We start from the raw sequence: 23,130 nt of genomic DNA on the forward strand, positions 1-23,130 counted from the left end.
ATCCCCCCCTCACATCCTCTGGTTCTCCCCCTCCCCTCTCACATCCCCCCCATCCCTTCCCCTGGTTCTCCCCCTCCCGCATCCCTTCCACTGGTTCTCCCCCTCCCCTCTCACATCCCCTCCCCTCTCACATTCCCTGGTTCTCCCCCTCCCCTTTCACATCCCCCCATCCCCTGGTTCTCCCTCCCCCCCCCCAGGGTCCGTGGTCCCTCCCCCGGCTGGCTGATGTCACACGCCGGCTGGAGGCAGCCGGGCGATCATGGCTGCAGCCGGCTGGCGCCTGGCGCGGGGCCGGCGCTAGGTGCCCGGGATGGAGCCGGGGGAACAGGCCGACTGGATGCGGTTCCTGCGGAAGCTCAAGGAGGTCTTCGACGTGTGCGACGAGGACGCGGACGGCTTCATCCGGGTGGAGCATTTCGTCGCCCTGGGGCTGCAGTTCGGCCAAGGGGATGAGGTGAGAGGGGCTGTGGGCGCGGGGAGCCCCCGAGCGGGGCAGCTGCCCCCGGGGCTCCGATTCCTCCAGCCCCAGCCCCGGCTCCCTGCTCCTGCCTCCCCCGGTTCACCCTGCAGCTCCCTCCCCCCCGTCCTGCATCCACTCCCTTTGCACCTGCAGGCTCCCCCAGCCCGCATCGCTGCCCGTTCGCAGCCCCTTGTCACGAGCGCTGCGGCTCGGAGCGGGGGGCTCCCACCGGGGGCGCTCGGTACCGCAGGGCAAGGCTGCTCGCGGCGCATCACGTCCCAGGTGCTTGCATGGAAATGCACTTTCGCCTGCAGCCTAGCGGAGGAAGAGAGACAGTCAGGGAGCGTGGGGCTACTTCTCTGCTGATCTGACTCCAGACCTCTCTGGCCAAGGGGGACGGTTATGATGTTTATGCAGGGAACTAAATTTGCACATGTCTTCTAAATTCTCTTTCTCTTGTCCGTATGGAGAGTAACTTCACTGAAGTCAATATTTTGGATTTCTGTCTGTGTCTTTGAACATACCACCCCGCTGCCAGTCAGGTAAACAGGCCAAACCCTGCATTGCCTTCCATGCGAATAAACAGTTGGGGTAAGGCAACTCCGAATTCAGCCCATTTTTTTTTGGTCTGAATCAGACTGCAGGGACAGACTCATATTTTATTTAGTTTATTTCCTGCGGTACTCTTTTGTCCTGATGCAGATAGCCACCTGACTCCCAGAAACTCCTGGGTTTGACCTTGTTTACAAAACTGGGCTTTCTTTCAATGGCAGCATTGACTTTCTAAGCAGAAATACACCTGGGCTAGCAAACAGATGTGATGGTTCTGCTGTTTGGTTGTTTTGTTGTTGTTGTTCTTTTTGGTTATTTTGCCAGGCACGACTGTTCTGGTGAAAGCAAAGGTTTCTCTGGCATGGTAACATTTCCTTCTTAGCTATGTGGACAGTCTGAAAATAGTCTCCACAGATTACACAAACAAGACTCTCCTTCGAAGTGAGTGCCTTTATTGCAAGATCTGTTACTCTGCCATGGGTCTGTCATAATTCCTTATACAAGTAAGTCCTGTTTGGCCTTCTTGGTGTTTAAAGAACACACAGTGTGTTCTGGAATGCCCGAGGAGCCATTTAGCAGCATCATATAATCTGCAATGACACTCACAGAAAAGCTGTGTGAGTTAAAATTATGGACCAAAGTCAGTCTATCATTGACACAGGTATAAATCTGGAGTCACTCCACTGGCTTCAGTGGAGCTATTACTTTAGTGGAACCATTATCACTGCATTACAGTAGTGTAAGTAAGAACAGAATTTGGCCCAATGTTTATTAGAATAATTGCATGAATTTCAGTTGAAACAGTTCCTCCTAAATTATTTAGTAAAGAGAGAAATCTCAAACAAAATTAACCAGATATGAAATCCGTATTTCATGAGAAGATTCCCCACTTCAGAATATGGTACCTCATCTCCGGGTCTCCACGTAACAAAATGCTCTGGCACTTGAAAAAAGAAGGCAGTACAACAAAACAAAGCTGGTGTCAGGATGAAAAGTTCTGACCTTTTAAAATGCGGTAAAATAAATTAATCTGCGGGGATTGTAAAGAGAGAGAAGTTTATAAAAGGGTTCCAAGGAAGCACTATAGGAAAAAAGCATAATGAATTCATAGTTATTGTCAAATCAAGTTACTAAGTTTTGGATCAGCACTGGTAATGGAACAAGACTTGTTAATTAAATTAAAGAAAGAGGATACAGGAGGCTCCATTTCTTGTATCTAGTCATAGACCTGTTGTTGAATATTTCTTTAATGAGAGACTAGAGTTGTTATTCAGTAACCAGTAATATTAGGAGAAGAAAGGACTAACAGGAATGAGCTCTATTGATTTCTCTGTTTTTATTTGTCCCTTGAAAAGTTATACATTCCTATATAAACTAAGGGCCTAAATTCTTAAATCCATGTTGCAAGAAGCATTGTACTGTGGGTGGTTGTTGTATTACTGTATTTATTTCATTCCTAGATCAATAACCTTTTCTTGCTGGCAGTTAGGAAGGTTGGTGAAATTCTCTGGCCTTTGTTTTGCTGGAGATCAGCCGAGATGATCAGGTTCCTTCTGATTTTAGAATTTATGGAAATCTATCAGGTTATTAGGAGGGGAGCAGGGAGAATAAACTGGAGATAAAAGGTTGAATCAGATGTCTTAAAAATGTCTTTGTTTTTTGTAGATGAATGTATTAGAAATATGTAAAGGGGGGGACTGATGAACTAAAGTATTGTATTGGAAAATTATAAACCATGAATGGTGTATTCTGAATTTTGGGAGGGGCCTAGATTACTGAATAGGTGCCAGAAAAATAAATAATATGCAAATAAGAGATTAAATTATAGGCTGCAGCATATGTCTAGCTAAATAGGGTGAATGGTAATGAGAAATCATCACTGCATTCTCGTTCATTGTAACCGACAATGTTTGAAAAATATACTTACAAAGATGAGACGAACGGAATTCACCTCTGTGTCTTTAGTAACATGCATATTACAATTTGTCGTAATTTCTCTTTGTATATGTAGTCTGATCTGAAGCCTGTTGAAGTCATTGGAAGGGCTCTCATTGACTTCACTGGGCTTTGGGTCAAGCTCTCCGTAGTTGGTATGCTACAGTGTTGCTAGATTTGGATGGACCAAACCAGAACTTCACATCTGAACTCCTTTAATTTTAGTGTTATGTGCATGTGGATTCATGTCCCCTGCTTCTGCAGTTTTGGTTCTGGGACAGCTCCGAATCCAGAAGGGTTGGTGCTATTTTCTAGCTTTGGTTGCTGCAGCTAAAATGTTACCATTTGGGGCCAAAATCTCATGAGACTCGCTTATATGATTTCAGTGCTGTTGAATCTGCTGCCAGACCTTAGCCCCGATTCGGTCTCAACCACAACCTAAGCCTGATCCTGATCATAATACTGCCTTCTCGGATTCATCTTTAATTCTTGCGGGATATCACCAAATAAAATGGTGGGGGGGGCTGAGAGTTTACAAGAAGGAGAAAATTAAGGAGGGCTGGGTGTGTTGTGGTACGTTTTGAAGCTGTTCCAACTTCACAGGATCCTTATTTTATAGACAGCACCAAGCTTTTCCAGTATCCACGTTAAGTAATCATGGTTCTTTGACATGATGCTTCAAGAGGATGTATTTCAGATGCAGTGATGGTGTCATGGTCCTCAGAGGAGCACACTGAATGCTCTAAGAACGATGGCCTCCTCCACTCCCAATCAAGTTATTGATTTCCCAGTGGAGTTCAGCCGGATAGGTGTGCCATGAGGCAGTGCAGGGAACAGCAGCAGGGAAATATGGAGCATGCATGGCAGGAAACAATATGAAGGGTGTGTAGGGTGATCAGTGACGAGGAGGATTTAGTGGAACCTGTAAGGCATGTGGAGGGAGCAAGAAGTTTGCGGGCAGAGAAATATGGAGAAGGGGGGGAAAGGGAAGGAGGGCAGGGATGTCCAAAATCAGAAAAGGCATTAGGACCCCGACTGAGAAAAGTGATGATATACAAACTGCACTGTGCTATTTAGCGATGGCTGAGTCAGGTCTGCTCATTTCACTGACAAAGACAAGGGGTGTGGATACTTGACTTGCACTGCACAATGTTGTTGAAAACAGAGCTTCAAAAAATGAGAAAAAATCAAAGAAAAAAAGAAAACAAAAAAAAAGAAAACTTCAGAAGAAAAGAACAGAGAAGAAAGAATTGAAGGAGTGAGAAGAGAAAAAAGAAAGCGAGAAGCAAGAGAAAGCAATGAAAGAAGAGGAAAGCAAAGAAAGCAGGAAGCATCCTGACGCCTGCTAGAGCCATGGAGTCACTCGTTGCTAAGCAAGCACACCCCCACCGCACTACCTCCCACCACCCCCCCCCACCCTGTCCGCCCCTGCCCCCCCAGCCCCCTCTGCCCCCTTGCACCCTCCCCACCTCACCCCTGCCCCCCTCCCCCACCCCCCCAACACCCCACCCACTGCCTCCAACCCTACACCACCACCTACCAACCACCCCACCACCAACCACCCACACTGCAGTGCATGCACCCTGAAGTGCAGTTCACATAATCAGCACACACAGACCATGCATGGCCAAGTGCATACTTTGTTAACTTGCAATGTTGTATGTCATGTGTGTCTGTGTGTGTGTCATTTTTTTTTTCAAAGGTCTGTTTTCTTTCTTTGAAAAACATCTTTGTTATTAAAAACAGAAAAAAGATTTTTTTAGTGAGAAAATTAAGAAAGACAAAAGAAGAATAATTATTATATTATTGATATGAATAACTGCAATAGCAGTGTATATGGACAATGTAAGCAGTGCAAATTACTAGCATGCAAGGCAGCAACATTACTGTTGGCTTTCCCTCCACTCAGGCTCCCCCAGCTCCCCCCTTCCCCCCCTTGCAGCTGGGCCCTGCCTCCTCTGGCTCTCTGCTCTCTCCCTCTGCCTCCACTCACCCTGCCTGGTGGTCTTCTTCTCACTGATGTTATGACCCTTCCTTTCACATTTATTTTTCAAATTGCTTGAGCCACTTATAATATCGCTTATAGCTCATACGCCCATCTCCCCCAGCTTTCCCCAAAACAAACATCTCCAGCTTAAAAAAAACGCCCAAAAGCACACAGTCAAGTCATTCTGCACCGCTCAGCCTGCACCTTGAACTGTATGGGGTTTCATCCTGTACTCCCTCAGCAGTTCTGTAGGCAAGGCGGCATCCATGGGGCATGGGTTTCCAAGCATCACAGTGGGCATTTCCTCCTGATCACAGTCCTCCTCCTGTCCCTCTTCTGATCTTCCCAAAAGTCCTGCGTGCATCCTGCTTTCTGGCATCATCTGCCATCATCCAATGGCCCAGAGTGTGTGTGTCCATGGCAGCCTGTGTAAATAGAAAATCCAAGAACCATAGAGGAATTAGGAGAACCATTAACTGCAAATACGCCAGGTGGGGGGGTCTCTGGCCTCAGGTGCCCCCAGAAGGCCCCATCGTCCCATCAACCCATTTGTCACCAAAGCCATCCCCATTTGTCCTGCCACATCCCTCCATCACGGCTCTTCTTTCGTTGCTTTCTTGCAACTTGCCTTGCAAACTTGCATCAAAAGCGATTCACGGCGAAACCGATCCACCACCACACCTTCCCGACCGCCCGACCGACCCGAGCTGTGTCTTGATTGGATTTGCCAGGGGCCCGCTTCACCCGCGTTTCGGCTCTCAATCTTGCTCCTTGCGCCTCAAGTGAGCAGGGGAGCTGTCAGCACAGTCCCAGCTGAAATTCCAGCACTGCCCTCTGTTCTGCTCCCACTGCTCCCAGACTCCCAGAGACTGTGATCACTCTCAAAGTCCCAAGTGCTTGCCAGTTCCGAGCGCAGCGTTCGTGCTGAGCGGTGCAGAGCATGCGCGCACGCGCAGCACTCCAGTGTCACACGCTGACAACAAATCACTCATGATATCATCACCGGACTCTTCACTGGAAGGAATAGCTCTCAGGCCAAACGTGTTGTGCTGGTGACACTCATCCAGCAGAGTCTCAGCAGATCGGGCTCACCATGCCACAGAAATCGCGATTCACAGCAGTACCACAGAAGAGAAACATGGCAATGGCGCGCGCCGCCCGATGGAATGATGGATGGATGATGCCACGGCACGCTGGGAAAAAGGCAGGAAGGAAGCGCCGACCCCTTCACCTTCCTCCCTTCAATACTCACTCAGCAAAACGGGCGCAAAACGGTACGAGGTGTTCTGTGGCTGGCTCAATGCTGCACCTCAATACACTACGCTGGAAAGTGGTGCGTGCAAGCCACACACTGCAGCGCTGGTAGCTGGTGTGGTGGCCACACTCCGCAGCTGCCTTTTACACAGCTGCATGAGCAGCGCTGTAACTCCCAGCGCTGCAACTTGTAAGTGTAGCCAAGCCCAAGATTATTCCCGGCACGGACAGGTTAGCTAGGAGACAGCAAGCTGGACGCTATTCTGTTCCATGCATCATCGACAAACATGCCTGCTCCTTTTTGACTGCAAGATCTTCACTGCTGGCGGTAACATAAGAGGCAGGGAAAGCCCAGCTGACTTTCAGAGCCCAGGAGCAGAGTTTGCAGAATGGGCAGTTTGAAAAATCATCTCTGGACTTGTCAGCTGAGCCAATTTGATATGCAAACCACTGGGAGAGATTTGCTATGGAACCGCAGACAGAGGCAATGATCCTAGTGCAGATGTACTGTAAATATCTTAGCGTGGGTGGATAATGACTTTGCCATTCTGTTTAAAAAAGTGTCATTCAAAATGAACTTTGTTTACTATGTATCACTGGTGACCTCAGGAGACAGAAAGAATCAGTTCCCCAAAACAGTACAGCCATCCCAAACTCGCTTCCATAGGGGGCTAATAACGATTGTGCAGGAAAATCTGCAATGTGTCAGATTAAATTAAACCTTAGAAACGCTGCCAGAGAGCTGCCTTGTCCTCTTTAGTGTATTCTAACACATGATAATTCATTATTTAAATGTACTTCAGGTTTTCATTCTACATTTTCTGGGCCCAATCCAGCTCCCATTAAAATCAATGGGAATCTTTCCATTGGCTTTAACAGAAGATTGATTGGACCCTATATATTAATGATTTTAGCCTTTCAGTTCAGTGTATCTTATACCTCACATGTAAAGGACCAGATTTTGCGCTGTTGCATCCCCACTATCTATAACACTCTCAGCACAAATAGCCATGAGGTTGCTGTAGTGTAATGAGAGTGAAATTTGGCTTGGTTAATTCAGTCCTGCCCTACTTAATCTGACAATCCTCCTCCTTGGCTTCATATATTTGTAGCCAGGGCCAAGCAAAATTTTGATATTACGAAAAAAATTGGAGTTATTTGCAAAGTTTGTGAGAATTTAACATAGTATGAAGTTTTTACCCTTTCTGTGGTTGGTAGTTTCGTTGGTTTGTTATCAACATGATGAAGTTTATCATTCAAAAGAGATCTGGAACTTTCTGAAAATTTGCTCTAAGGCAAAATTTTGAAGCAAAACAGCAGGTTTTTGCCTGGAATAAGCAGCCCTCTTGTTCATGTGCACAGTCAAAATAACAGAGGTGAAACTTGAAAATTTTTAGCTTTTATATGATTAAACGTTGGGGTTTTTTTTATGGCTCCTATCACTGATGATGAAATTGTTTTTCTGTTGCACTATTTAAAACTCTCTATTGCAGCAACTTTTACCCCACTCCTTCTTTGCTATATACCCTAAATGAAATCCTGGCTTCACTGAAGTCTTTGGAGGTATTGCCTTGATTTCATACACTGTCTTAAATTAGGCTCTGAGCTCTATAGAGGCAGGGTCTGTCGTTTTATTACTGGACCCTGATCTAGCAATGAATTCCATGCGAGTGGCCCTCTTGGGGGAGGGATAGCTCAGTGGTTTGAGCATTGGCCTGCTAAACCCAGGGTTGTGAGTTCAATCCTTGAGGAGGCCACTTAGGGATCTGGGGCAAAAATTGGTCCTGCTAGTGAAGGCAGGGGGCTGGACTCAATGACCTTTCAAGGTCCCTTCCAGCTCTAGGAGATTGGTATATCTCCAATTATTACCTTGGTTAACTATTACCTAGGGCTCGTTACAGGATTGGGGCCTTCTTGTAGTTCACTGAAGTCCATTTAATTACTTTCATACTCATGGTTAAGCATGTGCATAAGTGTTTGCGTGATCAGGGGTTTAGTTTTTAGCACCTGGCATGATGAGGCCCATAGGGGCTGCAGCTGTAATACAGATATTAATACATACAGGATGGAGCAATTCATATTAAACATCAAGGGCCAGATAATACTAAGTATCTTAAATTTACATGGTGCTTTTAGCCCAAAGGCTCCCCAAGTACTTTACAACATATGGTTCGAACCCTGCAGGAAGTGAGAGCAGGAAGATTACATATAGCTGTTGTTTTTAAGGGGGTATTGTCAACTGAAAACCATATGTTGCAAACAGACACATTTATTGTCTACGAGACCAGGAACAGTGGAGGGTGGGAGGCTTTTCAAAAGCACTGATGAGAATTCAGTGCCCAGTTGTGCCTTTTGAAAATGTCCTCCTTAGATTATTACAAATAAAAGAAGTTTACAGTTCCAATTTGCTTGTCACTTTTCCACTACTGACCTTGCCTTTTCCTTTAGTTATGGATGCTGGAAATCCGTGACATCAGTTTCACTTTTGTTTATAGTCAGTGCCACTTTCTTTTTTCTCCTTGATACAGTGCTTGAAGTTTCAAATGCTGCAAGGCAATATTTGTTGGTTTAAAAACAACTGTTTTCATTGGATTGCTTTTTATTATGGAAACATTTCTACTGAGCTTTGGTTTAATACAAGCTTGGTTTCGCAACACATACGTGATGGCCCAACTTGAAGTAACACTGTCTCTTTTACGCCTGAGAGCTACAATGCCGAATAGTTTAAAAGAGAAACCATGTAACCCTTTTACCAGTGAATTCTTATTATTTATACTCCAATAGCATGCAGAGGCCCCAATCACACATATAATGATAGTCCCTGCCCCAAAGATCTAAGTAAAGGGGAAAGCCGTGGTGAAATGACTTGACCAAGGTCAGACAGCAGGTCAGTGGCTGAGCCTGGTATAGAACCGAGGTCTCTAGAATCTTGGTGCAGCGCCCTGTCTATCCCCTAGACAACACTGGCTCTGTCCTTGGCGACTGCATGCAAAACCCACCCTGCAGATAGCTGTTGTTGAAACTTCCATGTTGCTGAGCAGTTTGTTATGTATGCCTACTCACCAGGGATTGTGAAGAAAGATGTGGCAAACACATTGCATTTTAAATACCATGGCTGGATCATGTGTAGTCACTAGTTGGGGAAACACTTGTAGCACTGAAAAAGCCAGGAGTTGTTTGCCATCCGATTTCTTGTTACTTAGAAAATAGTTGCGCTTGCAGCTGATGTGTCTAGAGGCCTTGCAAATTACATGTTAAATGTGTTCAGGTTTCTGGCAAAGGTTTATGTGAAAGTGTGTATTTTACAAGTCATAATGCTAGATTCTATTTAAACTGTACATTCAGTTTTCAGCAACAAGTGAAATACGATAAATATGTTGACTATTTTCAGAGAAGTAATCACCTTTTGGAGCATTTAAAAAAAAAAGCGCACAGGTGTTCATGCTTAGACAGCAGTATGCGTAATATTAAGATCAACAAATACTTGCCAGGATAGACATGGTATTGCACTTAAGAGGGAACTTCAGCAGTGAATAAAAACCTGTAGGGTGTTATCAATTACACTGTTGTGAATTGATAGTAACTCCACTGGAGTCAGTTTCAGTGATGTAGGATTGGTGTATGTGAGAGCAGCATCAGGCCAGATGTACACAGACTCCCAAGAGCAAATCCACAACTTTCTCCTTTGGCATATAGAGACCAATAGAGTGTGGCAAAGCATCAAACTATGGGGGCATGGGAATCTTCTTCTTTGCCCCTCCAGTGGCTCTTATCCTGATCCTTGCACATAGACCCATACCGTAAGTTGTAACCACTGGATCTATGTCATGCCATGTCATACCCCTTCCTGATCTGCTCTCGAATGATCCTCGAGGGCAGTAGTTCTCAACCTTCGGGCCGCTTGCAGCCCAAACAGCATACCTCTGCGGCCCGTGTGACATTCTCAGGGCCATAGAGATAGTATATATATATTGTATGAATGTGGCCCACATAACACACGGAGAGCTGCATATGCAGTCCACAATGGTAAATGGGTTGAGAATGGCTGCTCTGCTCTAGGAGTATCAGTTGAGGTCATGCTCTGAAGCGGAGGGTCTACTGTAAAGAACTGCTCTGTAATGGCCTTCCCGTACAAAAAGCTCTTCTCCCTTGCAGGAGGGTCTTACATAGCACCTACGCCCCCAGAGCAGTGGTCCCCAATGCGGTGCCCGCAGGTGCCAGGGCACCTATGTGCACCCGCCAAACAAGCAGCCGCCGAAAAGCGGCAACGCCGACAAGCAGACGCCGAAATGCCGCCGAGAAGCAGCAACATCAAGAATCGTTGCTGCCTCTTGATGACGCTGCTTCTTGGCGGCATTTCGGCATTGACACTTCTTGGCGTTGATGCTTTTCGGCGGCTGCTTGTTCGGCAGCTACGGTCCTCTGCGGCTTTTCGGCGGCTAGTCGTCCGGCGCCTGCCACACTGAAAGGCTGGGGACCACTGCCCTAGAGTCTCCTCTCAGCTATGCTGGTGACAATCTAGAATTAAACCACTGAGGTATATGAAATTCCTCCTGATTTACACTAGTGTAACTGAAAGCAGAATCCAGCCATGTCTTTAAATATTATAAGACTACAGCATACATTAAACTAAGCACCTACCAATATGGAAAATAAGACTTGTAACATTGAGACTTCAAAGGAAAAGTATTAGAGCATGACTAAAGGGTGGTATTATTCTGATAATAGAAGCAGAAAAGCATTACTACTTTCCTCGTGCTCTGCTTTTCAGAGAAATACTTCTTGAAAGAACAAATAAATAGTCACCCAGCCATGCTGAGGACAGAAGGGCAGTTCCCATGCAACAGCGTTCTCTTGTAAATACCTAGGCTAGTGCACATTTTGACTCGCTAAAGTAATTTGTTAATAACCAGTTATTTAATATCATTTTGACTGGGTAGGGAAAAAAATTCTACTCTGAAAATGGAACGCTGGGATGCTTAAGGGATTTTGGATTAGTCAAGGTACAGTTGCTGTAGATTTCCTAATTCAGTGCAAGCCAGTACTGCAGTGTGCTTTAAACAAACCTACTGGTACATCCTACAATCAAGCATGTATTTCCAACCAGGTGACATAAAGTAGGCTTAGTCCTTATTGTTAATCATATGTTTGCTACAGCACTCTAATGAGGAGAACTGCTGTAAGGTTTGCTGTGCACTTACAAGTCTAATTTGTTATGTAATATGAATGCATTTCAGAGATACAAGCACTGAGGGTGGGTTACACACACACACTTAAGAATTAGCTACTGCTGTATTCTGAAATACATGTCAGTGATCACAATGAGTAGGCTTTTGTTAAAAACCAGAGAAAAGACACATTTTTAATAGTCATTCTTGAATTTTTTATTTAAATAACTCTGCTTTAGAGCTACCTTGAGAGATTATCTTTGATGTACACCTCTACTCCGATATAACACTGTCCTCGGGAGCCAAAAAATCTTACTGTGTTATAGGTGAAACCACGTTATATCGAACTTGCTTTGATCCGCCAGAGTGCGCAGCCCCACCCACCCCCCCGGAGCGCTGCTTTACTGTGTTATATCCGAACTCGTGTTATATCGGGTCGCGTAATATCCGGGTAGAAGTGTAGCTATAGTGGCATTGTGTTGTCGTATGATCAAATGCAAAATCTACTTGAGAAAAACCTCAACATGTAGATCCTGCAAATACAATCCAATGCTGCTTCCATTTTATATATTGTTGGAGGTACAGCTTGAAATTAGGGAGGTTAATTACCCAGCTGCTTGGCAAGACTGGCTATTTTCTATGTAGATTTTCTCTCTCTCTCCATGCTAGATTCAGTCTATGCTGTTAAAATGTAAAACTAGTAAGCAATTAAAAAAATTAATCATGTTTAAATTAATTGCCCTCTTAAACAATAATAGAATACCATTTATTTAAATATTTTTGGATGTTTTCTACATTTTCAAATATATTGATTTCAATTACAACACAGAATACAAAGTGTACAGTGCTCACTTTATATTTATTTTTATTGCAAGTATTTGCACTGTAAAAAAAAGAAAAGAAATAGTATTTTTCAATTCACCTAATACAAGTACTGTAGTGCAATCTCTTTATCATGAATGTTGAACTTACAAATGTAGAATTATGTTCAAAAAATTGCATTAAAAATAAAACAATGTAAAATTTTAGAGCCTGCAAATCCACTCAGTCCTACTTCTTGTTTAGCCACTCGCTCAGACAGATAAGTTTGCTAGGAGATAATGCTGCCTGCTTCTTGTTTACAACCTCACCTGAAAGTGAAAACAGGTGTGTTCTCATGGCACTGTTGTAGCCAGCGTTGCAAGATATTTATGTGCCAGATGCACTAAAGATTCATATGTCCCTTCATGCTTCAACCACCATTCCATGGGGCATGCATCCATGCTGATGACGGGTTCTGCTTGATAACAATCCAAAGCAGTGCAGACCGACGCATGTTTATTTTCATTATCTGAGTCAGATGCCACCAGCAGAAGATTGATTTTCTTTTTTTGGTGGTTCGGGTTCTGTAGTTTCTGCATCAGAGTGTGCTCTTTTAAGACTTCTGAAAGCATGCTCACCTTGTCCCTCTCAGATTTTGGAAGGCACTTCAGATTCTTAAACCTTGGGTCGAGTGCTGTAGCTATCTTTAGAAATCTTACATTGGTACCTTCTTTGCATTTTTGTCAGATCTGTAATGAAAGTGTTCTTAAAATAAACATGTGCTGGGTCATCATCTGAGACTGTCATATCATGAAATATATGCAGAATGCGAGTAAAACAGAGCAGGGAACATACAAGTCTCCCCCAAAGAGTTCGGTTATAAATTTAATTAACACATTTTTTTAGCGAGCGTCATCAGCATGGAAGCCTGTCCTGTGGAATGGTGGTTAAAGCATGATGTTTAGCATATCTGGCATGTAAATACCTTGCAATGCCAGCTACAAAAGTACCAGGCAAATGCATGTTCTCACTTTCTGGTGACATAGTAAATAAGAAGAGGGCAGCATTATCTCCTGTAAATGTAAACAAACTTGTCTTAGCAATTGGCTGAACAAGAAGTAGGACTGAGTGGACTTGTAGGCTCTGAAGTTTTACATTGTTTTGTTTTTTAGTGCAGTTATGTAACAAAAAAACTACATGGAGAATTTCCAGTTGGATGCTAGAAGAAGCTAACATGGTCTCAAGGCTCCATTGTCATCTGCAGTTTAGCACAACCCATTGATAACCTGCAGAAAGCCTTTCAGGCTAACAAAGCGGACCCACATTTAATTCCCTTACAATGTTCATTGAAGTAAAATGATTTCATTATTCCTTGTGCAATCAACAATGCCATGTTTCCCATTAATGGCATCTGATTCCAAAGCCAAACATTAATGAGCACATTAGAAAGTTGGATTTTTACTTTGTAAGGTAGGCTAGCGTCATAAGACTATTTTAACTTTGTTCATCTATGCAGGAACTACAAATGAAATCATAGCAGTGTTTAAACTGCAATTCATTTTGAGAGACGTATGTTCTCAGGCCTCGATACCTGCAGATGTTGTTAATAAATACCCATTTGTGTGTGGCAACATAGCTAACTCAGTCCAGGGTGTGAGTAAGTAGATAATAGGAAGTGGCAGACACAATTGCTGGTCGTATAGAATTTGGATTTATAAGAGCAGCGTGACTATAAAAAAGAAGTACTGTATAATATATCTCAATTACTTGCCATTCAAAACGTAATTAAAGGGCCTTACTTGAAGGGAAAGAGAGCGCGTTTCCCTGTGATTATAAATGAGTGCGATTAAAAACAAAAATATCAAGAGTCCTTCCTACCTCCTGATTTTTAGTTTAGTTCTGCAGCACTCTCTGCCTCCTAATGAGTGACAGCAATTAAATACACAGACAAAATACTTATCCAAAACACCTGTGAGACAGCATGGTCTAATGGATAGGGCACTGGGCTGGGAATCAGGATATCATATTTCAGTATTATCTACATGATTATGCTTTCTAACCACCATACTAATTTATCTTGAATATTCCTTTTGCTTTAGCAGTACAACTTTGGATGGTGTTTTGGACTCAATATGACAGTACGATTAAATACATGCTGCTCTGTATGCATATTGTAGTCCTAATAGGATGCCATGTTAATCATCTATAATTACTATTCCATTGCTGCCTTTTTGGTGTCTAAGACATGGTTCTATTTCCTTAGTTATGTATGTCTGTTCCAGCTACATATCTCAGCCCATCACCACACGTTCATTTGTTCCTTGCTTTGGCTACTTTGCCATAAAAGAACTGGTGGGTTTTGGAATACTTACTTATCAAAAATTCTGAAAATCTCTGTTTATTTATGCACCAAGCCACAAATAGCTTATTTATTTTTATGATTTATATTCACCAATAATATTCTTCATAATTTCCCAGCCCTGGAAACCCACCGTTATTTGTCTTCTGTTGCTGTGACACCTACTGCTGCATATTTTCTCCACTCCCTCTGGGTTGTTCTGAGTATCAGCAATCACTGGGGGGTTGTGGATTTTATTTTTTGCAACGAGGAAGTGGAAACACACAAATCATTTTCTTTCCAGTTTCTGCTGCAGCTCCATGTATCACAGTGAAATGACCCTCCCTGACACAATCCAGACAGCCTTTTGAACATATGATTTTCTTTCCTACTCCACTTCTGTTGTTCTGATTAAAAAAAAAAAAAAAGCGTACACAAACGGCTTTCTTAATGTTTGCATGTTATTAATAGATTTCAGGATCTCTGTAACAAAATATTGTTGTTTTCATTGTTTACATATCAAGTGACTAAATGCTCACTCGAAGAACATATTTTACCTAATTAAACCATATGACAACCAGTAGTTCATGGTAGCTAATCTCTGCAACAGCTATGAGTTTAGAGCTATTTCAGTCAGAAAATCTGATGACCAGATGATGGACAAAATAGCCTCTACTTATTGTTTCCTCTTTCCAATAGTCTATTCCACGATTGGGAAATATTACAGTATCCTACAGTAAAGGCAGCAACTCTGCATTTTATATCAACGTTGCTCCTGGGAACTATCATGCTGTAGAAAGCTTCAGTACAGTTGTTATAGGCGCTTCCTTGTTAGAACTTGCTTGGGTTCCAAGCACTGAATCAGAATTCAATGGAGGCAACTCAAAGACTGGCTAAATACATAATTGAGTGGAAAGAATACTCGAACGTGGAGGAAGGGATCCCAAGAAATGAAAGGGTAAGTGGCAAGGGGCAGATTTTGACATCGCTATTCAGTGGGACTACGAGTGGCATCAATGTGAGGAAGAGTGGCAGAAGTTGGCCCTCCAGGAAATCCTGGTCCCACTGAAATCACTATTGAAATTCTTTTACATTTCAGTGGGAATCGTGATTTGACCTGAGGATTCTACCACATTCCAGCTGGTCAGCAGGGCAAACTCTTCCTCCTTCCCGCCACATAAATGTAAGATCCCGTCACTGCAAATGGCACTTCCAAATAACCACAACCCCAAGGTTTCAGAGTAGCAGCCATGCTAGTCTGTATCCGCAAAAAGAACAGGAGTACTTGTGGCGCCTTAGAGACTAACAAATGTATTTGAGCATAAGCTTTCGTGGGCTACAGCCCACTTCTTCGGATTAAGTGGGCTGTAACCCCAAGACAACTCTAGAAATAGCTGCCTGATGCCAAGAGAGGCTTTTGGTTTGACCTATCTCAGAGGAGGAGGGACAAACATTTCTAGTAAGGGCCAGACTGTGATATCCTTATTCCCCTTGACTAGTTCCATTGATAGGGCTGCTTAACATAAGAGTATGGCAATCAAGCACTGTTCTTGTCTCCTTTGAATCTACAGTACAGTTGCAGTGCCATATATAATGCAACAGATTAAGTGAAATGTAGACCACAGGGCTGGAAGGGACCCCCTAGCTCAGAGAGGCCAGTCTCATACTGTTGCAGGCAATCCCACCATATAATCCCATTCCCAAATGTAGCTGTGCCCAGTCCACAGAGGATATGTGCCTGTCATAGCTCCAGCAAGCAAGCTGTGGCTCTGTAGCTCAGGCTGTATGTGTTTAACTCTGGAAGTCTCTAGTTCAATCCCTGGTATATCAGCCAAGGCGGCAGCTGTCAAACAAGCAGAGACGTATTTGACTACTCACTCCAGCAGCGGGCTTGCTGACAGCCCTCTCCCATTATGCAGCGTCAGGGTGGTTTGCTGGGCCAGCCCATTCAAATGCAGGGAGTGGCTGAAATACAGTTTGTATCCTGTAAAATTTTGTTTCGTGGTAGTTTAATTTTTCACACCCTGCTATTGCAGGCTACATGCAGCCTCAATAATGATCGCCAAGTAACAATGCATTTACTTGCCACGTGATACCTCTGCCGAACTGGATTGTGTCTCTGCAGAGGGTAGTAACTTTATAGGCCAATTTCACATTAAGGAGAGTGGCATTTAGTGAATGGCAGCATAATTGCCAAACAGCACCTTGGAGAAGACAGCTCAGCAGTGCTGGGGTGGGAGAGAACATGATGCTGACGAAAGCACCGTGGAAAACTAGAGAATCAACTCAGCAATTTGCCGTGGGCCATGGACATTTGGATTCTGGACTTAAACCCTTCTTTAAATGGACACAGAGCAACTTTAAGTAAATACAGATGCGTCCATGGTTCAGTAAATTAAGGTTTGTCTGTAGAAGCAGCAGCAGCCGGAAGAATTTTGTAGAACATATGCAGAGGCATCTCTCGTTCGGTATAAAAGGGGAATCTCAGGAAACAAATGGTGCTGCTGAATGGCTTATTGATTTGACTGGACTGCTTGAGTCAGGAGAACACCAAGGCTGTTAGTGTGTCAGTGAGAATGCTCTGTGGGGGAAATCCTGCATTGGCCCAGAAGCCAGTTGGAGAATCTAATATCTCTTCTCCATCTCTGAATATTACAGAGTCTTAAATATATCCATATAAACTTGTGGGTTTTAGGGAGAAGAGGAGTGATCCCATTTCAGTGCATCTCCCTGCACTTTCTGCCTAATTTTGGCAGATACTTGGGTCATTTCCAGCCCCTCCTATGTGTCAGTGGGAGTTCTGCCAGAGTAAGCACTGCAGGATTCACCCAATATTATCATCATTTCCTTGGCTGTAGCTTGCCATAGGTCTGGGTCGTGGTTGCCTTATGGCTCCCTTCATTTCACAGTACTTTGGTGTAAGTTCAGACTGTGGTCTTGAGCTCATGAGTTTCTGGCTGGGTGCAGCATTTGCTGTGGCCTGTCTTGAGTGTGAGACTCTGCTCTGAAGAACTAATCACAGGTTCCTTCCATCACTTTGCACTAAGCAGGAATGCCGGGGGAGCTGAGGGAGTGTGTCTAGGCCAGCGCACTGGGAGAGGCTGATAAAAACTAAGGTGCTGAGAACTTTCTGCAAGGAAAGAGTATTTGCGCCTGCTTTTAATCTTTTCAACACTAGTAAAAGATTTCATTGTACCAGCATAACGTTGTATGGACAGCACCTTGCACAGTGGCGCTACCACCGTAGAAACAGTAATAGCTGTTGGGGTGCTTTCAGAAGGAATTCTCACTGGTACCTTAAATCGACGTTTTGAGTGAGCAGATCTGAAAGCCCCCTTTTAAAAAAATGCAGAACTACACTGAGAAGAGCAGTTATGTTTTTCTTCACTGAGAAAGACCCAAGAGTTCTTAAGGAAGTAGATGTCAGGCAAATTGTGGGTAACTATATTCCTATTCCTGTGAACTCCATGAGCTGGTATATAACTGGTCACCCGCAGGTAGGGCTCATTGGTTGGTTGCTTTTCCTCATAGTTTTTCTCTCCTGCCATTTTCTGGTTTGGAGTTTTATATTCTCAAACCTCAGAAGTGGTTAAGAATGGCCCAGGTGTGAGTTAAAGCCGCTCCCAGCAATGCTTGCTGTTAAACTGAGCGTAGCTGGTGCTGATTTTATCTGGGGAAAAAATGGGGGGTCTTACTGGCAAAATGGTCCTCCTTCCCTTACTTTTCATCATCTTTCTCTTCCATCTCAGAATTTTCAGCTCGGATGATAAAGGGAGAGTATCTCTGAACGATTAGAGCCTGCACATACGGACAAATCCTGTTATTTGTGAGTGGGGTTTCCTGGAGAAAGGCATATGGAGGAACATGTGGTAAAAGATTGCTGAGACTGAGAGCTAGAGCTGTGTGTGCAGCATACAGAGAGTAACCAGGTATCCAGTGCTTCCCAGTCTGGTTTTAGGGGAGAGTCCCAGGACCAAATCCTTGGCTCAGCTAAGGCCACTTTGCACTGCCAGAGAAGTGCCAAGTGACCTTAAAGCTGCCCTGGTCAGTTTAAAGCTGGCATGGCTGCCATGGGTCTCAAGTAGGAGTGGAGCAGACCTTAGCCCTTTGGCGGCTGGGTGACCAGCGAGTAGAGGAAAGGCCCCAGATCTTCAGGATGGCAATCTCGCTGGAAAACACAACAATCTGTTTGAAAGTGAAGAATCAGATAGCGAGTCAGGAGGCATCTGGAAGGAGCTGGATACATTGTGAGGATTGGCAGCTTGATCTTTATTAATTCGAACTGATAAATCCTTTTAATCCACACAGTTTTGTTCTTCTCATTGGATAATTACTAGTGCTGAAAATTTTCTTGGAGGAAAATTGCACTCTGAAAGGGTGATGCCTTTTCACTTCCAACTTACGTCTCTGTGGCCCGTTCAAAGCTCTTGTGTCCAGTTTGTTAGATTTACTGGAAAGGGGATGTTTCATTTGCTCCCAGCCAGATGGTCTAACATGCCTAGTTTAGAGAATGAAACTGGTTTGCGTGGGTTGTTGCCAGCAGCCATCATATTAAAAAAAAAAATCTAAACTTGCTTTCTGTCTGCTCCTGGCAACTATGTGTGAAGCAGATATGGTGTCTGTCATAAATTCTGCATGTCAAAGGGCTGGAATATGAAAACCACCTCTTGGGGCTAAAGAGATGGATGTGGCCAGATTGTCATTCATGAATGACAAATTGATATTAAATTCTCTCATAGGAAGTACCAACTTTAGAAAGGAAATAATACTCCTTCTCACCTGAAAAAAAACATGGGTGATAAAATAACTGAGCTTTGCCCTCAGTGAAGTCAACGGCAGTTTTGTCAATCTAAACGAATCATGTTCTGATCCATAAAGCCAATGCCCTCCCCTAAATCCCTCTACTGTGATGCCTTTAAGAAATCAGCTAATTGGTGATGGCTGGGCTAGGTGGGTACCTGTTTGAAATGAGCTTTATGCAGGCATGGTAAATGATTTAAGTTCTCCCTGATTTTAGGCAGAGTCACACAGATAATCTTAGTAGAAAGTAAAATCTTGGTGAAAAATCTTCAGTCCAAAGTATTGGGAACAAACATGTTTTCCTTCCTTCAAAATCAGATCCAGGTGACGTCTCTTCCTTCCGATATATTTTTGTCATTGAACAAACATAGTAATTATAACCATTGCAATGGGTATCCCATTGGTCACAGGTCTATTTCAGTCCCTCCATGGTCCTCCGAGGATGTACCAGGACACCTGCAGATTGTGTTCTGCAGAGACGTTGTGTTTAACCCTGATGGCTCATGCTCCGTGCGGAGGAATCCTGTTCTGTTGCTTCACTCCAAGTACCAAGGAACAGCTGGTACTGCTTAGTGATCTTCCATGTCAGCAGTTCCTTTGGGGCAGTCAAATTGATTTTCTGCACATTGGCACACGTGAATCCAGATTGCATCGCGCATTTCATTGCCTAAGGGTGTACAGTACTACCAGGAGTAGAGGACGGAGGAACCAAACAGTAACAGCATATAGAGTATCAGAACTGATGACAGCCTCAGGGGAATCAGTTTGAACAGACTGTACTAGTGCAGATCACCAGCTCTGTTTCATGATCTCAGGTTGTTGGCCCTATATGGGCTGCTCCATGTTGCTAGATATTATTCAAAGGGCTGCCTGTGCACATTATTCGGGTCTCACAGTAAGCTTGCCCATCACTATATGTTGGTGTTTAGTGATCCACTTCTCTTCCTCCCCCTCCCATGTAGACACTGTGATATTGCACTCCATTGATCCAGAGTCTGGAAGACAGCTGGAAAAGCCTCCTTCCAGCCATCACATTTGCTTTCAGCACACAGCCAATGTTCCCTACAAACAGAATAACACACGTGAGTCTATTAAACATGTGATGGCAAATATAAAAGAGGGAGATGAGAATTAAATTGGCCATTTTGTGTAAATGGTGACATGAAATATGAATCCTTTCCTATGGAGAAATGCCAATAGCCCCTCTGCTGTGTACTCTGGTTACCCAGCACTGAACCCACACGGAGATCAAGCCAGAAAGCCCACTAAACCCAGAAATTAACAATACACAAAGAAAAACAAAGAAAAGAAGGACACTGAGTTGTTATATAGTCTTCTTCTCTTTCAGTCTCAGGAGGTCAGTTGGCTGGAGCCCACAATAAACATACTGAGTTCGACTTATTCCTTCGAATTATACAACCCCACCAGTCTAACTGAGTATAAGTGACTGGTAGAGCTGAGGGCAGAAGTTGGCCCATTGGTCTCTGAGCACGTTTTAGGAGGTACTGCCATTTTCTTTTCCAGCCCAGTTTAGTTCGTCCCTACTCAGAGGGTCTGCAACTCCCTTGCTGGTATTTCTTTAGGCTAACTGTATCTCAGTGTGTTGTGGTAGGTGACTAAAGTTGACGGAAACTGGCATGGTCAGTTCTTTCCACCACCTAGCTATAGTAATTGCACAGCAAATTAGCTCCTTTGTAGAGGTAAATGTGTAGCTTTGGAGGAGTATTTACACAACATTTCAGGTGGAAGCCTGGCTTGACAGAGTTGACTTGGGTAGAATAATGTGACAATAAATTACCTCTGGGATTATTACAGCAGCCTGCTGCTTTTCACCCCTCTTTATTAATGCCACTGGCTTTTTAGCAATATATGTTGTTCAATGGCACATCTCTTAATTCAGAGCTTCCATTGTTTGCATTTTTTTAGAAGATGCCACTCTGTTTTCTAGCCTCATTGCCCTGGATTCCCAGGGGGTCAGGGGGAGGAGAAGGATTTTAGACTGACCTCTCACCATAGGGCATTTTCTGTAGTGTCTGGTTTTGGATGCCGAGGGGATAGGTTTCACATTTTGCCCTACTTCTGTGGTTCTTACAAAATCATTCGGCCTAATTTGCCTCTCGCTTACCCTGAGGTAACTCTGTTCATTGGTGTGAGATGAAAACCAGGCCCATTATCCATGCTGTGGTAGGTCCAGTCCACCTGACCTTCGACCTCTCTAGCCCATGGAAGCAATTCCATGGGTGGCTTCCCAGAGGCTATTCTTGGTCCTGAAGCATAAATCTCCTCAGCCAGGAGGTTGCAGGCTACCCAGGTAAGCATTCCAGGAAGCTCCAAATGCAGAGGCAGAGTCACGGCAGCTCTGGGGCAAAACCAGCTCTAGATTTTGAGAAACCCTGTGTGAGATATTTGGGGTCCCAGTGAGACCTCTGTCAGTCGTGTAGCGCATTTTGTGGGTAGGGCTGGGAAACTTGGCAGTTGTCGTTAGTGGTTTGAGCAGGAAGAGTGCTAGCAGCTAGTAGGAGTTGGGGACGGGGGTGCTGGGCCCTCAAGTTCATCTCAAAAGTTGGGAGGGGCGGTGGCAGCTGACCAAGCACGTGTGCTAGGCGGACTTTGGTCTTGGGAATGAGGTAAGGGAAGAGTCAGAGTGCTCTGCAGGCCATAACTAATGGGCAGTAAATGTCCTGTATAATATTCCCATTCCTCTGCTGGCACTGACGCCCGGCAAAGAGCAGAATAGAGCAGAGAATCAGAAATCAGGTCTTAGAGACTGATTTTAAGAGAGGCTGAGCACATGCAACTCCTGCTGATTTCAGTGGGAGAGAGGAGTGTTCAGCATGTCTGAAAATTAGGCCTTAACTAGTGTGTGCCTCAGTTTCCCTATCTGTTAAATGAGGATAATAATATTCCATTTACCTGTTTCCAAGAGGTATTATGAAGTGCAGAGTGTTTGAGAAGCATAATCCAATCCTCAGAGAGCAGGTGTTGGAGCAATGGGAGGTATTACTATAATTACAGAAACCCCCTTAAACTTCCAATTCTTTATTTACTCTCCCACTCTTGCTATAGATAGAAACTTTTGCCTTTTATGTGCAGCCTTTTGCTCATTGTGCCTGATTCAGTTCAGCTGCAGCAGCACTGTCATCAATAACATCCATTATGTGTTGTCACCAACACTGATGTGTGGCTTCACTGACTGAATCGGGCAGATGGAGCAGGCTAAGAGTAAAAGGAAGGAAAATCTCTCTGCAAACAAATATTTTGATAGTCAACAGTAAAAACAAAGGAAGTACAGGGAGATACGTATACCAAGAACAATCACTTTCGCATAGATACAGTATTTTTTTTAAAACAACGTTGCCAGAATGCAGGGACTGCCCTTTAAAGAGAAGCTGCCACGCTGGAATGGAAATTAATTTAAGATCAGAATATGAGTTCAGTGCCCCCAGTAAGCAGATTCTGTTGGCAGTTCAGCACAGGAATGAGTTTTAACTAACCTTTTAAAAATCCATTCTTCCCCATGGATTTCATGGGGTTCTTGATACCAGTGATGCAGTTGCAAACCAGGGAATGCTAAGGGATTTCAAGAGGGGGAAAATGCATACAAAGATAAATTTAAACTGAATTCCCTCCAGACCCGGTTAGTGCTTTTGGCGCATTTCTGGCTTAGTTCAGTTTTCACTGTAGCGTTGGTTTTGCAACTGACCTTTTAAATCCCAGTGTCTTGATATGAATTGCCAGGACCAGCAATTCATTACTAAATTTGTAGTTTACCTGCAAATACGTTTTGTCTAGTCTGGAATTTGTCTTTTCCCCAGATTATAGGAGCACTTAATAT

The 23,130-nt window shown here is 43.9% G+C and overlaps 1 protein-coding gene across 1 annotated transcript in view; it reads left to right on the forward strand.

Annotated features, from left to right (window-relative positions):
- The first annotated feature begins 295 nt into the window (after window positions 1-295).
- Window positions 296-23,130, forward strand: part of RAB11FIP4 (RAB11 family interacting protein 4) — a 204,495-nt gene continuing 181,660 nt past the window's right edge. Inside the window, exon 1 of the mRNA XM_039501506.1 lies at window positions 296-454. Coding sequence (XP_039357440.1) covers window positions 311-454 — 144 coding nt within the window. The 5' untranslated portion in view covers window positions 296-310. The remainder of the gene's footprint in view (window positions 455-23,130) is intronic.

This window comes from Mauremys reevesii, linkage group 15 (assembly GCF_016161935.1).
Source record: "Mauremys reevesii isolate NIE-2019 linkage group 15, ASM1616193v1, whole genome shotgun sequence".
NCBI classification, from domain to species: Eukaryota; Metazoa; Chordata; order Testudines; family Geoemydidae; genus Mauremys; species Mauremys reevesii.